The 14,201-nt window shown below is 41.8% G+C and overlaps 1 protein-coding gene across 1 annotated transcript in view; it reads right to left on the reverse strand.

Moving 5' to 3' along the window:
• Positions 1 to 10,320, reverse strand: part of SLC27A2 (solute carrier family 27 member 2) — a 21,921-nt gene extending 11,601 nt beyond the window's left edge. Inside the window, exons 1-6 of the mRNA XM_087745013.1 lie at positions 9,788 to 10,320; positions 6,572 to 6,781; positions 5,141 to 5,299; positions 4,488 to 4,612; positions 600 to 794; positions 161 to 251 (exon numbers count right to left, since the gene is read on the reverse strand). Of these exons, the coding sequence (XP_087601139.1) occupies positions 161 to 251; positions 600 to 794; positions 4,488 to 4,612; positions 5,141 to 5,299; positions 6,572 to 6,781; positions 9,788 to 10,265 (1,258 nt within the window). The 5' untranslated portion in view covers positions 10,266 to 10,320. The remainder of the gene's footprint in view (positions 1 to 160; positions 252 to 599; positions 795 to 4,487; positions 4,613 to 5,140; positions 5,300 to 6,571; positions 6,782 to 9,787) is intronic.
• Positions 10,321 to 14,201: the final 3,881 nt, after the last annotated feature.

Below are 14,201 nucleotides of genomic sequence, written 5' to 3' on the forward strand. Positions count from 1 at the left end.
AATAGTATGTGATTTGTTACGTATTTTCTAACTTGTATTTAAAAACCTGGCTTACTCAATGACAATTCTTAGCATCTTTCCAGATAGAAGTGATGCAAAGAGATGTAATTTTTAAAAGTAAATAACTGTCTGAAATTTTTTAAAGGAGTTAAGTTTTTACCTTTGGGAACTCTTATGCAGTATCCATTTTCATCTCGGACTGGTTCATCTTTCTCTACGTCATATTTAATCAGTTCATAGCGTAAGATTTTCTAGTGAAAATTTGCAAAATGTATACACACGTGAATATTCAATCTTTGAAAAATATTTTCAGAATTCTACTACATAGTCAGCTTTCTGTTTAACAGGAGCCGAATTCATCACATTTCAACTGGATGTGTTGAGTCTAAATGTTCTTTTGCCTGAACTAGCGAGAGGTATCTGTGATATCTAGCACGGGCAGCTATAGACTACTTGGGGAGAATCTTCTCATCTAAACAAATTCATAATTGAGCTTTGGGTTCTTCCCAACTTGTCAGACAAGTGGCCTGGTATATGCCCTTGGCAATACACCAAACTTCACCAAAGACAAAATGCCAGGTTTTGTTGTTAATTCTTACCTTCTGCAGGCAGTTTACTCTTCCCACTGCACCAATTTTTCCAGTGTAATTAACAAAAGAAATGTTTCCTTCAGTTGATGCATAAAACTCCAAAATATTAATATTTCCAAATCTTCGGATAAATTCCCTCCAAACATCAGCCCTTATTCCATTTCCTATGGCAAGTCTGACTTTGTGATCCTGATCATTGTTTCTCTAGAAACAAGAAACAGTCATGAATTCACATTTCTGCTGAGTGAAAGCAGAATTTCTACTTCTGGAAAACTCCAAAGGAAATTTTAGTTTAAAAGTATTGAGCATATTCTGAAGCAAAATGTGTGCAAACATCATTACAGTTAAGCTCATGATTTTGATGTGGAAAAGAAATTACTGAGCAAGTTAGGCTATATATCTAACTGTAGTTAGTAGTTAACTTGACTTGGATGAAGAAAGGAACAAATAATTCTACGCAGAAAGCCAGAATGAAACTCAGGCACCATGTTAAACTATTTTGTTTGTAAGCCTTGTGATGACTATCTGCAGAAGAGTGTAATTTACCCTGAATTCAGCAAAACGTTTGCAGGATTTAAAATGGTGTTTGGGTGGAAAGGAAATCCCTTCTGCCACTGTAAGTGCAGGATTGAGCCTGCTAAAAATTGTATTACCACATTTCATATCACTTTTAATAGTGCTATTAGATCTTTCTGTTTACACAGTAAAGCGATAAACACATCGCGAGGATGGCAGTCCATTCATGCCTTCTCTTAGATGTTTATATTTATCCTCAACAATAGGAAGTACTGAACTGTGTCAGACACTTGTAATTCATAAACATATCTAATGTGCTAATGAGTAACAACAGCCTGCGAGAATTTTAGCACAATACGGAAAGTCTCTTTTGTCCCATTTCCTGCCTTTTTCTCCAACTGTTTCTTTTATTACATAATTTAATAGTATTTTAAGGTACGAAGAGTCTTTTTAAATATATATTGGCTTCTTAACTTGGAATACTTTGTTGAAAGAATAAGGCTATTCTATCAGCAACAGACTGGAATGTGTATTCATGCTGAATAGTATGTTGGCTCTCGGTCTTTCCGGAAACACAGTGCAGAGGGCAATGCAGTAGGTGGTCAAAGTAGAAGATGAGCACAGAACACTGGAATTGCAAAATGCTCTTTCAAGGAGCGATTCAAGAGAGAAACCTGGCTATTAAGACAAACATGGATTGGTCTTATAGTGTCATATTCCCAGAAAGGACCAAAAAATGCCACAGTAAAATGGCAACAATTTTGAAATACTGTAAAACTTTATTTTGGACTTCAATCATAGTAGTTCTGGATTAGTATTGCTTTTCTGCAGAATAGTCTAGAAATGGATGTTTAAGTTTAATCTAAAGAAGAAATAGATTAATACATAGTCCTCTCTGTGATACTGAGAGATCTGCCATTAACATGTAACCAAGCTTAAAATAGAACAATGAAATCTGCTAAAATTCTGCATAGTGTCTAAATGACTTGCTGTTCACTTTGTATAAAATCTTTGTTTGTTGTAGATGATGCTCTACAACACCATACACAATACCTTAGCCTCTCATGAGAGAGACTCCAGTTGATTGCGCATTTATACAGCTGAGCTTAAAGATTGTATTTGGAAATGATTCACTGTGGACAGGATGCTGCTTGGATCCACATTGTCCCTTATCTTTTGTTGTTCTTAAGTCTGTATTTTCAATCTTTCTTCCCCATTTGCTTAGGCAGATAAAGAAAATTTGGTACTTAGCCATTAATTAGTCACAGTTAGTGAAAGGAGGAAGGAAGGACTTAACGATTCACACTTAAGGTGATTTCTATAATACTTGGACTGTTCATTTGTTCTGAAATGACTACGTAAGTTAGCTGGCAATACAATCAGAAAGAAAACTGTGACACATATTGAGTTTTTTTCTTCTGTGGATATCTAAAGGAAAGAAACGATAGCATAGATAAAAGTTACTAGCACAATAAGGAAGTTCAATAATGAAATGGCATTAGTTAAGATAGATGACACCCTACGTCAATGTGGATCTTGCTTATACTGTGAGTTCCTCATGGAAAAGACTGTGTCTCTGTTACATCTGCAATAACTGGCCAAGCCCTCTTGGCACCATGACAGTTTAAGTAATAGTATCCATTCTGTCAAGTTCTTGCATTCTTAAAATGTTAATCCCATCTTTCTGGAAGACTTGTGCACTCAAAGTGGCATGCATAGGGGTACATGGGATCAGATATTAAGCTTATAAACCTTGCTTATGTAAAGGTGTTTTCTCCACTGGTGTTGAATTCTATGTACTGAGTAAACAAAACCCCTTATATTAAATAATGAAAGCCAAGCTATCTGTGTCTATCTTAAAATCTGGCCTTTGTAGATAAACAGCCACCAATAATGAGTAATCTGTAAGACAGCCTCAAACACTACTCAACAGTATCATTCAGTGGGCTTCAGGTTCAGTCATTCACGTTATTTTTGATTAACAGGTCATTTTAATGGTTAAGCTATATGTCTCTGTGTGGCTAACATTACCAAACTCACCCCATTTGGGAACTAGTTTATACTTGGCTGGCAACTGTACACATCTTTGAGATACTGGTTCAATTTAGGAATTTACAGAGTATGCCCTGTGACTCAGTTATATTTGTGCGTGCATGCATGCTATCAAGAAACCCAACTCTATCAAAAATGAGTAATTAGCTCATTCGTTAAGCTTATTTTCCTAAAAAACATTCTGTATGAAAGGAGATAATCTAGTTTTTCACTTTTTCCCCTATTTTATTTACACCAGTTGAGTATTGGCTAATGATGAGTACTTTGCTAATTGGGGTTTTCCATGAACTGCAGTACTGATGTATAACTTATCACCACTCTTAACTATTATGTTTCAAGTGCCCAGTTTCTTTAACTCACTTTAAATCTCCTCCACCCACACTTTTTGATTAAAACTAGTGGCTCAACCCAGAGGCTAAGTCTTCTGATTATTATAAAACTTTATTTTATTAACTGCTCATTTTGGGCTAACAACTCATGAAGAAATAATAAAAAGCATAGCAGAATCTTCCTTAGATACCCAATTCCTGAGGAATCCTACTGATTTCTAGTGAAGTTATTTCTTATCTCTGTAACTGACACCAGAATGAAACCTCTGTATATTGGATATTTTGCACACATACATAAATTACAAAGAAACTGTGCACCTGATTCTCTGTTCTGGCTTACAGTTATCAAACGGTGCTAGATAGACTGACTGATACCACCTTTGTTCTTACTAAAACCTAACTGCAGTTCACTAGGCCTACCTCTGTGAAAGTTATTTTATGCAAACACATTTTTGAAATCAAGGATTAACTAATATGATTGCAGGGATCTCAGTGGGAAAGTGCCTATGAATAGGTACCCTATGAGGACACTATGACAAGTGCATCTTCAGAGGGGGCACTCGTTAAATAATCACATTAACACTTTCACCTGGGGACCACCTGACTACCTTGAGTTAGGACATCTTAGCTACAAGAACTCCAAAACTCACATTGCCCAAAACACAGGTCCACTGGTTCCTAGAGAACTCCTCATTTTTGGTTTGCAGCTGGAGTACTCATATAAGGTAAGTGTTTTCTCTACCAATTTTAACAGAATGTCAATTAACGGATTGTCATTGTTCCACTATTCAAAAGAATCATTAATTCAAGCTAAAAGATCCTTTTTTTTTTTTTTTCTTGAAAAAAGTTCATGTTAGTATACAATGAGATTACAGACCTCATTAGGGAAGATTTTTGTTGGGGTATTTTTCCCTCTCCTCTTATGGTTAGATTTCAAGCGTAATATAACAAATATTCCCAGTAATTTAATTAGCCAAAAAAGAAAGGTAGTTAATGTTACCTGTGGCACACTGCACAGATACCGAAGCACTTCCCCAATATACTGTATCACTGTTACGTTATATTTCCTGCAATCATCCCAGAACTGGCTTGCTGAAAATCTGGCACGCAAAACAATAGTTGCACCTGTGTAGAAAGAATAAAACAAATAACAGAAGGAACGATTCTTCTTATAACGTAAGATCATATAGAATTTCTTAGCACAACATTGTAGAAAACTTGTAGAATTAGGGTTATATAGCTTTTGCAAGTACTCTTCCTAAAACATATTGAAATACAATCCATGCTGAATAATTGGTTTAAACTCTTATTTCTATTAATCAGAAGTTAAAGGCTATTATTGTGGACGAAACTCTGCACTAATTTACCCTAAAACTGTGCAAAGAGCTGTCATGTAAGATAGGATATATCCTGTTTGTCCAGGTGATGAAATAAAACTTGTACAGGGCAAAGATCTGTGTGAGTGATATGAAGATGACAGAGAAACAAGAATGCCTCTTGACTTACGGAGTTTCTGGTAACAGAGACATGTACAACCAAGTATTTAATCTCGAAGTTTGGTAGCTAGGGAAAGGCTTACTGTATCTGTGATCATATCTGTGCATGAATTCTGCACAGTAACACATTCATTCATACTAGACAAGTGCACGGTACCTTTCATGATACATCCATGGACTCCAACGAGGAGGGCAGAGCTATGATAGAGCGGTAGAGCAGTATACACAATATCTTCCGAGGTAACATTGCCAGCATCAAACAAACCACAAGCTAGCATTATGCGTTCATGGGTAATCACTGCAGCTTTGGGGAGACCTGTTTAAAGCCAAGCAAAAAGGTGTGTAACTTCATTCGAACAATAAACACAGTCGACTTCACAAGGGCTTACGAAAAGACTTTCTCTTGTTCACTGATGCAAGTGACAGCTTCAGAGTTCAGGGAGGTATGCAGCTTGTGTCTATGCAACACACTGGTGTTTAGCCTTAGTGAGGATATGTCTTCCCACATGTAACTTTTAGGTGATTGACCCCCCTGTTAAGCACCCAAATTCCCAATACTATGGTACCTAGGAATAGCAAGTACCTAGAGTATGAGGAAATGGGATTTGGAGAATCTAGCATGCTGAGCAAAGGGAATAGAAGTGCTAAAAAACAGGTTAATCTCGGATCTTGCATCTCTCCTGGAATTAGGTGTCTCCTTGCAGCTCTGAATCATCCTAGACGAAACTGGAATTCCCCCTACAGAATCTTTTCTTGGTTTCCCATCAGATACAGTTGAACTGATTACTGGCTGAAACAGATGCTAGAAGACAAAATTATGGTAGTGCTTGCCTATTCTGTAAGAAAAGAGATGTCAGAACCCTTAACAAGGATGATGGACACCGGAGTTATTTGCCTCCTGCAGCCCAAACAGGATTCAAATTTTTACTTCTTCCCTTCCAGGGGAGTTCCTGCCCTAAGAGGCTCAAAGACTGAGCTAGTGTGGAGGCATACCCTGCTCTTCTTAATGAAGCTAGAGGTTTGAGTGTCTTTAGGTGTTGTCTTCATCTTCATCCTTGTCACCCAGTTTCTGCTGTGGCTTAGTGCTCCTAACGCTAGATGCCTTTATGTAGAGCAGGCTGCAGCTCCTATACCAGCTGCAGTTTTGCACAGTGGCCATGACTAGTTGTATTTTGTGCTGCCCTCACTATTTTTGGTACTCCGACACCCAAAAACTTAATGGTCAGCATTTAGAGTTCACGATCCAAAGATACTGAGTATAAGGTGGGTGCCAAGACACGTACCTAGGCCAGCAGTGTCTCCAGGGATAAAAGATAGCAGCTGTCTAGTGACCTGACTGGCATAAAATGTGTATGTTTAATAGGCTTTTACTTCAGTACCTCCCCCCACATTTAGTGCTTAAAGTCAGCTGATGTTCAACCTGCTTTTTGGTTTTAGATACAGATATCAGATTTTCAGTTTTCTGAGGGGGAATGAATGAGAGTAGGAACTAATGTGAAGTCACAGATTCTCTTTCCTTACTTAAAAAATCATAATGTCAGTAAGAATGTGTGGCCTTCCACATAGTTTTTGTGAATTTATACGTTACCTGTAGTACCAGAAGTATAAATGTACATGGCAGGAGTATTAAAGGTTATATCTGATCTCCAAGACAACGGAGTAGGCTCATCTGAAGCAGCATCTACTTTATCAAGAAAGCTCTCAACTCCTTCTGTAGCAGATGTCTTACTTAAATAATAAACTTTAACATTTTCTTTCTTCAAGAATGGCAGTATTTCTTCAACAGATTCCTTCAGTTCTTAAAGAGGAGAGAAAAAAGTATTATAAGAAAATTCTGTACTTTGTGAACTATACTATCAGTGCATCAACTTTGGCTCAGCAGCTTTTGTGTTTAGCTGCTGTTGCAGAAATTCATGTTCAGAATCTGGTAAAAAGGACTGAAGAGGAACAGTGCCTCCCCACAGAACTGGGATTGATTTGATTTGATCTGGTTTTCTGCAGCAGGAACAGAACTGCAGAGGAGCAATCCAAGCACACTTCCCCTTGCCTGCAGACCCTGTGGGACTCTGAGGGAGAGTACAGCTGGCATCACCAGCTCCATGTTGCTACATTCCCTTTCCACCGTGGGGAAATGCCTCACCTGGCAAGTGCCCCCACAAAGTTAGGTGCTGCTTAAATCACCACTATGTTGAACCTCATCTTTCTCAAGTCCCAACACAAATGGAAGAAACACTTGAAAAGCAGAATGAAGAGTGACTTGCTCAGTAAGTAGTGGTACTACTGAAGCCTGGACTCGTGGATAGTTGTGCTCTGTCTCTTCTGATGCCTGTCTCCTGCATGTCTTGATTAATCCCGGTTCTCCTCGTATTCCCTCTGGTATCTCCAACCAACATGAGCGCATGATTTCATTTATGTGCAATGAGTAGACTAACTCCCTGCATGATCAAGTCCTGTCTGCCTTTCTCTTATTGAAGCAGTAATGCAGGTCTCTCTCCTCTACCCACTGCCAGTTTCAACCAATTTGGAAAGAATGTAGTCGTCCCTGAGACTTTTATTTCCTTAAGAAGCTGCATAATAGAATGAAGTGAGGATGACCAGACAGCTGGTGCAATTGTATGAACCTTGTTTCTTCAGGAATCCAGACTAAAAGCCTTCCAACTGACGGGCACTTTTACTTGAATAGATAATCCACAAGATTTAAAAAGAATCCTCAACACCAATTTCACTGAAACATCATAATATAAAACTTTCCATAACATGTAATTTATTTTTTACCACTTCTATTTTATTTCAAAGCAAGGAATAAATTAAATATTAAATCAACAAATCTCTGAGGCAATTTAATACTGAAAGCTACATCTATTACTGGAAATTATATCTCCACACTAACTGACTAGATAAAGCCAAGATCCACATCAAAAGTTTGTCTCAATTGCACAAAAATTTATTAAAAGCATTACCTTTTCAAGTCTGGCAGACTCTGGAATTCTCCATCAAACAATTTTGTACTTCTGCTGTAACTTTGGCCCAAAAAACATCCTGGGATTACCATGGGTGCCCTTTAGCCACCAAGCTACTCAGAGAAAATCTAATGAAGGCTTCTTTTAGTGAACAGGTAAGGAAACCTCAAAATGTTAGCAGAGCCTGGCCTGTCTTCCTACATTGCACCTATGCTTTCCAGCACTGCACAGATATTGGACTGCACAAAGACTAAACCTGGGTGGGAGGAGTGCTCCTGAGACACTATCAGGCATGAAGGAGATAAAATAAGGCCTCTTATGCAAGTATCTAATAAGCTGGCACCTTAGCGATAAATAACCCCCAATAAACTTTCACTGAGATAAACAACCCTCCAACAAACTTTGAAATCCATATTTTACTGTAGGTATAAGTAACTTCAATGACACATAAACTATACTAATGAATTCGGCATATTTCTTTTCAGGACCTTATCTGTGAAAGCACACACACAGGATCTCATGTGATGGTGAGTTCTGATGAGGCAATATTTATCTTCTGCATCGAGTAGCGAGATAATAAAGGATGAAACTTAAGGACAGAAAGAATCAAGGTCCAACAGAAAAGACCTAGACTTCTTTCCTCTCCTGATGTCCAGCAATCACTAGTGGAGTCAAGCATGTAGCACATTTTTATGAATGAGGCTCAATTTTTTTTACTTTTTTTTCTTTCCTCAGAGCAGAAGGCCTTTTAAGAAAATTTGATGCATGTTATAGAAGGAGGAAAAATATTTCCTATCCCACACAAAAGCTTTTCCCACATATGCTAGTAACTCCAATATTGATTAATTTTGAGAGTTCCGAGATTGCACAGAATTTATTCTCAGTGAGGCAGACATTTATCACAAAAGGAGAATATTTCATCTGAACTTCTAAAGTTTAGGGGCATATAAAATACTTCAGTTACATACAATAGACGAATAAGTTGAACTATCTAAGCTGAAAGAGAGTACATATTCATGTAGAAGTTGTTAAGTCTAGGCAGATAAAGAGAGTATCTCTGACTTCCCATATGGTTAGTCACTCATACTGCATGCATGCATATACATACAAATATATACAAAGGACTGGGCATGAAATAAGGTCTCTGTTCTATACGGAACAGAATGTAGCTCTCCATTTAAAACATATGAATGTGTCAAAGTCTCTTCTATGGAAAAGGAATATGGTTTGTCTACATGGGTTCATGCCTTTTTCTTTGAACTGAAACCTGACAAAAGCTTTTATATAGACTGCAACCACCTTCATGCGTCTAAGTCGCTGTCCAGCTGCAGCAAGAGGATTCTGCTACATTACTTTGTTTATTTCTAATTTGGACATTTGTGTGAACGTAACTGTGAATTAATCATGTTTATGACGGAGGGCTATTTTATTTCTAGGTCTTTGTTACCCTTACCAAAAGGTCCCTTCCAACCCAAACCGTTCTATGATTCTATGAAATAGTTAACAAGGTATCAAAGCTCAACGCCCACATCTTGTACATGAGCTGAAAATGAAAACACGGTGCAAATTACTTGGAAACCTTATCCTTTCGTCTGGTCTGAAGCAACTTCTCAAATCCCCAAATTCGTCTTTGGAGGAGGGGATGCAATCAGAAGAAAGCGTCCCTCCGCTCCAGCCTACCCCCGGCGTCCCCGGGGGGGGGGCCAAGGCGGGAGAAACGGGGGGGCCTCTTCCCCCCCTTGGGGAGAGCCCCGCCGAGGAGCCCCGTCACCGCGGGGGGCAGCCGAGAAGTCCCCCGCGGCCCGGCTCCGCTCCCCACGGGCCGGGGCCGGTGCTCTCCTCACCTGGGGCCGCCAGCAGCACGGTGGCCGCGCTGCTCTGGAAGCAGCGCAGCAAGGACGCGGCCCTGATGCTGGAGTTGAGGCAAGCGACGGCGCAGCCCAGCTTGGCGCAGCCCAGCCAGACCCAGACGTAGGCGGGCCGGTTGCCCATGAAGAGGGCCAGGCAGCCGCCCGCCCGCAGCCCCGCGGCGTCGCGCAGCGCCCGCGCCGCCTGGCTGCTCCGCCGCTCCACCTGCTCGTAGGTGGAGGCCTCGTCGCCGAAGAGCAGCAGCGGCTTGTGGGGCGTCCGCCGCGCCCGCCGCCCGAAGACGTCCAGGAGGGTGCTGGCGGGCCGGCGGGCACCGGCCCTCCGCGCCCTCCTCGCTACCCGCGCCATCGTGAGGGCGAAGCGTAGGTCCTGGAAGAAGAAGGGCCAGGCGCAGCGCAGCAGCAGCGGCAGGAGCAGCAGCCCCGCCAGCGCGGTGCAGAGGGCAGACAGCATGCCGCCGCCGCCCCTGCCCTTCCCGCCGCGCCGCGCGCCCGGCCACAACCGCTGCGCCTCGCGCCGGCGGAGGGGGCGGAACGACCAACGGCCGCGCCTCGCGCCCGAGGAGGGACGGGCAGGACCAACGGCCGCGCCCGCCTCCTCGCAGCCCGGGGGCGGCGGGCCGCGTCGGGTGCTGACGGAGCTCCGCCGTCGAGCCTTCCTCCCGGGCTTCGGAGCCCCCGGAAGGGTTGTCTGAATTGGTGGCAGTGGCTCCCCGCCATAATTAGAGGCCCGGCCTGATGACCGCCGTAGGGAATCGAAGCGCGGCAGGTGGTGCGTGCCAAGGCGGAGTCGCAGCCTGGCAGGTGCTTGCGGGCTCCCTGCCTGCGTGCCGCGTCGGAAGCTGGGCCCAGCGGGGCAGCAGAAGGGGCATGCAGATTCAGGGCAGAAGGTTGGCCTCTTTTGTTGCAGTCGGGACCGGTGCCTTTCTTAGAGCCTGAATGCGTTCTGCATGGGATACGGCCATCCGCGCGTCCCCTTTTGAGGCTGCAGTCACCAGTGGCAAAGGCAGCCAAGCCTAGTCAAGGGTCACACTGGGAGAAATTTAGGATGAGGCTTCCTGGCAGATTAAGTGGTGAGCTGCCCTGGGGAACATGTTCCTGCCCTCCTCTGGTACTAGCCCTGGTGCTATTCCTCACTGGGTGGTAAATAGTCTACTAGGTAAATAGTAGCCGAGCCAACTGAAAATTTGGGGTGTGACTTAATTTTTTTTTTAATTAAAAAAACCTACAGCTATTAGTATTCGAGATGCACAAAAGGAATTTACAGTCTCAGTCTCGCTGTCTTGCCCTTGTCCAAGGCTAAGAGACACATTAGTTGCTCAGACAACCTTGAAGGAAACTCCAGGAATTTCACCCTTCTGACTGGACCCAGCGACCAGAACACAGTGCTTTTCTTGGTGAAGTTTAAGCAGCCATTACTGTGAATAAGGACTGCTTTTTCTTTCTTTCTTAAATTATTTTTAATTTTATATTTTGCTAAGTGCCACCAAGGGGACAGTTTCCTGCCCTCTTCTTCACAGTTTTCTGCTCCCCTTCTATGGCAAATCTGATACTTCTCACCACAAGGTGAGTTGATTCAGGTCATTGATCTGTCAGGAAACTTCTTTTTTCACTGCAGACTTTGTTTCCCTTGCCAGATTAAGTTCACTTTGCTGTTAGGTGAGCTGTGGCTAGCTCTAATGCAACGCAAGTGCTGGATGTTCAAGCAGGGTGGGAGGGAGCAGAGCTGTCCAGTTAGTTTAGCTGTGGTCAGACCTCCCAGGCAGCTTCTGCAGTTGAAACTGGACCCAGTGGGTTGCAAGTGGCCAACAGCCAGTGTTGCCTTTCCTGCTCACATACTCCTCCCCATGAGCCAGTGTTAGAACTCATGGGACTGAGTGAGGAGCTGGTTCAGGGAGCTAGCGCAGGTGAAAATTAACTGGTTAATGTCTAAGGTAAATTTTGAGTATCATTAGGCTTTAGCATTTGGACAAATTAGAGGTTTTTTACAGTTCTTCTGTAAGAGAGCTACTGTTTCAAACTGGTGCCTCAGGTAGTTTTTTTAAGAGTTACTTCAGAGGTGTAAAAGCTACAGAATATTTTTGAAAGCTTCTTTATCTGATGGTAACTGACTGGGAGAAGTACGAGAAATTAGTACACCCTATTGGCTATGTTCACAGCCAGTCTTTCCAAAGCGTTGCTGAACTACCGTAACTAATTCCAGCCTCTTGCTCAGAAGACGGTGTAGCAGTATTGTGCTGTGGTCCTGCAATGGGCTTTCTGAAGAAGAGTTTTCCTATGTAACCTTTTCTTCTTCAGTTACATCTCTGACTTTCTCACATGGGCAGTGGCATTAGATCTGTAACTTTAGTAGGGAATTGCAATCAGCAGCCTGGAGAGCTAAAAGCCTCAGGTTAATTGATCATGAGTGTGCTCCAGTGACATTTTGAAGGACCTTTGGCTGCCTTATTATTCAGGACTAATTTTTTAAAAAACTTGTAAGTTTCCACACAACAAATACTTGTTTTGCTGGCCAGCTTTTTCACAATACATCGTTCTTCTAAGCTATTCCTTGAGATAAACCTTTCCCACTGTCCTCTAATTACAGGCTCCTCATAAAGGTTTTCAGCTCTACAAAGATTTCAGTGATGAGCTAGCTAGCTTGCTGAGACAGTTAAATTTCAGAGGCAATATTTACCGATGCTTAATCTAGCAATGGCAACTAGAATTCAGCAGTTTAAGCAGTAATTATGTCAGCATTACTAGGCATTTGGATAGCCTCCAAATTTGAAACAAACTGCACTTCCTCAGTTCCTGTTATTTTCTCTAACATTTACCAAGCCCTAGCTACCTATGTCTATAGTGTTCCTTCTGATACTTTTGAGGTAGCACTAAGGTTTGTTTTGTTCTCTAAAACCATACAAAGCAAAGCCCTGTTAGGAATTAGTTTTTGCTGCACACTGGGACAATCTGTTTTTCTTCAGTAATCCCAAGGGGTGAAGGTGTGTTAGTCCACTGCTAGATACAGTTTTGTTTGTTCAAGTATTTCTCATTGCCATAGCAGTTTTAATAGGTAATCAACTGCTAATTCATATGTTGTTTGAGGTTAATATATCATGAAATGTGTCACATACGATGTGGTGTGACTTAGAAGTGGCTGGTGCTTTTCTGTTTTTTAAGTTATTTTTGTGAGTAAATTACTAATCCAGGCAGGTTATTTTGTGCTTGACTAATGTTATGGATTGCCATAGGGTATGTTGATATTTTTGCTTGAACAGCTGTCACTTTGGCTAGAAATTGAAGTATGTAAGCTTCAGTATTTTTGCTGAACCAAGTATCAATTTAAATATTGTTAGCCTAGGGACAAGGAGTGCTTTTTTATTGACTTAGTTGTTTGCTAGGTTTTATAGTTTGGAAACCCTATTTAATACCTTATCTTTCCTTTTTTTTCCAATTAGCTACTCTAAATGCAGATTTTTTGGAGAGAGCTGATGGAGCTTCCTATGACAGGTTGACACTTGTTTAGTGTTACAAGAGGCACGCGTGCTTGAGCCTGTGCTAGAAACTGGCCAAGGGCTTGGCCCACCGTGGTCAGTCGGCAGTGCTGTCCTGTGCTGGGTGTTGGCCATGGGACCTGGCTCTGCAGAAGGCCTCTTGCCGATGTTTGGCACTGCCTGAGCACCCCTTCAGAGCCTGCACAGTCATAGGCTGAGTGGCGAAAAGATGCTGCTCCCAGCTGCTCGCTGTGGTTTCAGTGGGTGTTCAGTTAATGAGTTTATGACTTCCCATGTATGCTCCGTTTCCATAGTCTCCTCATTTCCAGCTTTCAGTCTCCTAATGCTTTGTGGAAGCACTTGAAAAGCAGATACCTTTCTACTATAGCTCCATGATAGCTGACATTCATGGAACTCTTTCTTTTCTCTGCATCAATATCCCCCATGGGGGGTGGATCGAATTTCAAGGTACCTGCAGAGGTCACAAGGGACTGTATTTCTTGTTATGTAGAAGTGATTTTTTTCCTATATTATGAGGCTATAATTTAAACGTACATAATTAACTTATGTAATAAACTTATATAAATTTAACTTATATGATGAATGCCTAAGTATTTTGAAATGGAGGCTCCAAAATTAACCATCCAAAATCGATTAATATTTTTAGCAATGTATTACTAACTTTTCCATTTCTTACTGTCGCAACTCAAATCTGAGCTAAGTCTTTAGTTCCAGTCCCTGTGAATGCCCACAGGCATACTGGGAGGGTTAGTTGCTTAATATTTGCAGGGTGCAATGAGCTATGATAATGTGATGCTGATTATTTGCTTGCTCCTGCCACTGTGGCAAGCAGTGCATAGGTTCCTCTTGACTTCAGCTATGAAATCCTAATTGCTCAACACTTGCTTATACTCAGC

The sequence above is a fragment of the Nipponia nippon genome, unplaced genomic scaffold (assembly GCF_047370975.1).
Source record: "Nipponia nippon isolate SJK-2023a ecotype South Korea unplaced genomic scaffold, ASM4737097v1 scaffold_9, whole genome shotgun sequence".
Lineage (NCBI taxonomy): Eukaryota > Metazoa > Chordata > Aves > Pelecaniformes > Threskiornithidae > Nipponia > Nipponia nippon.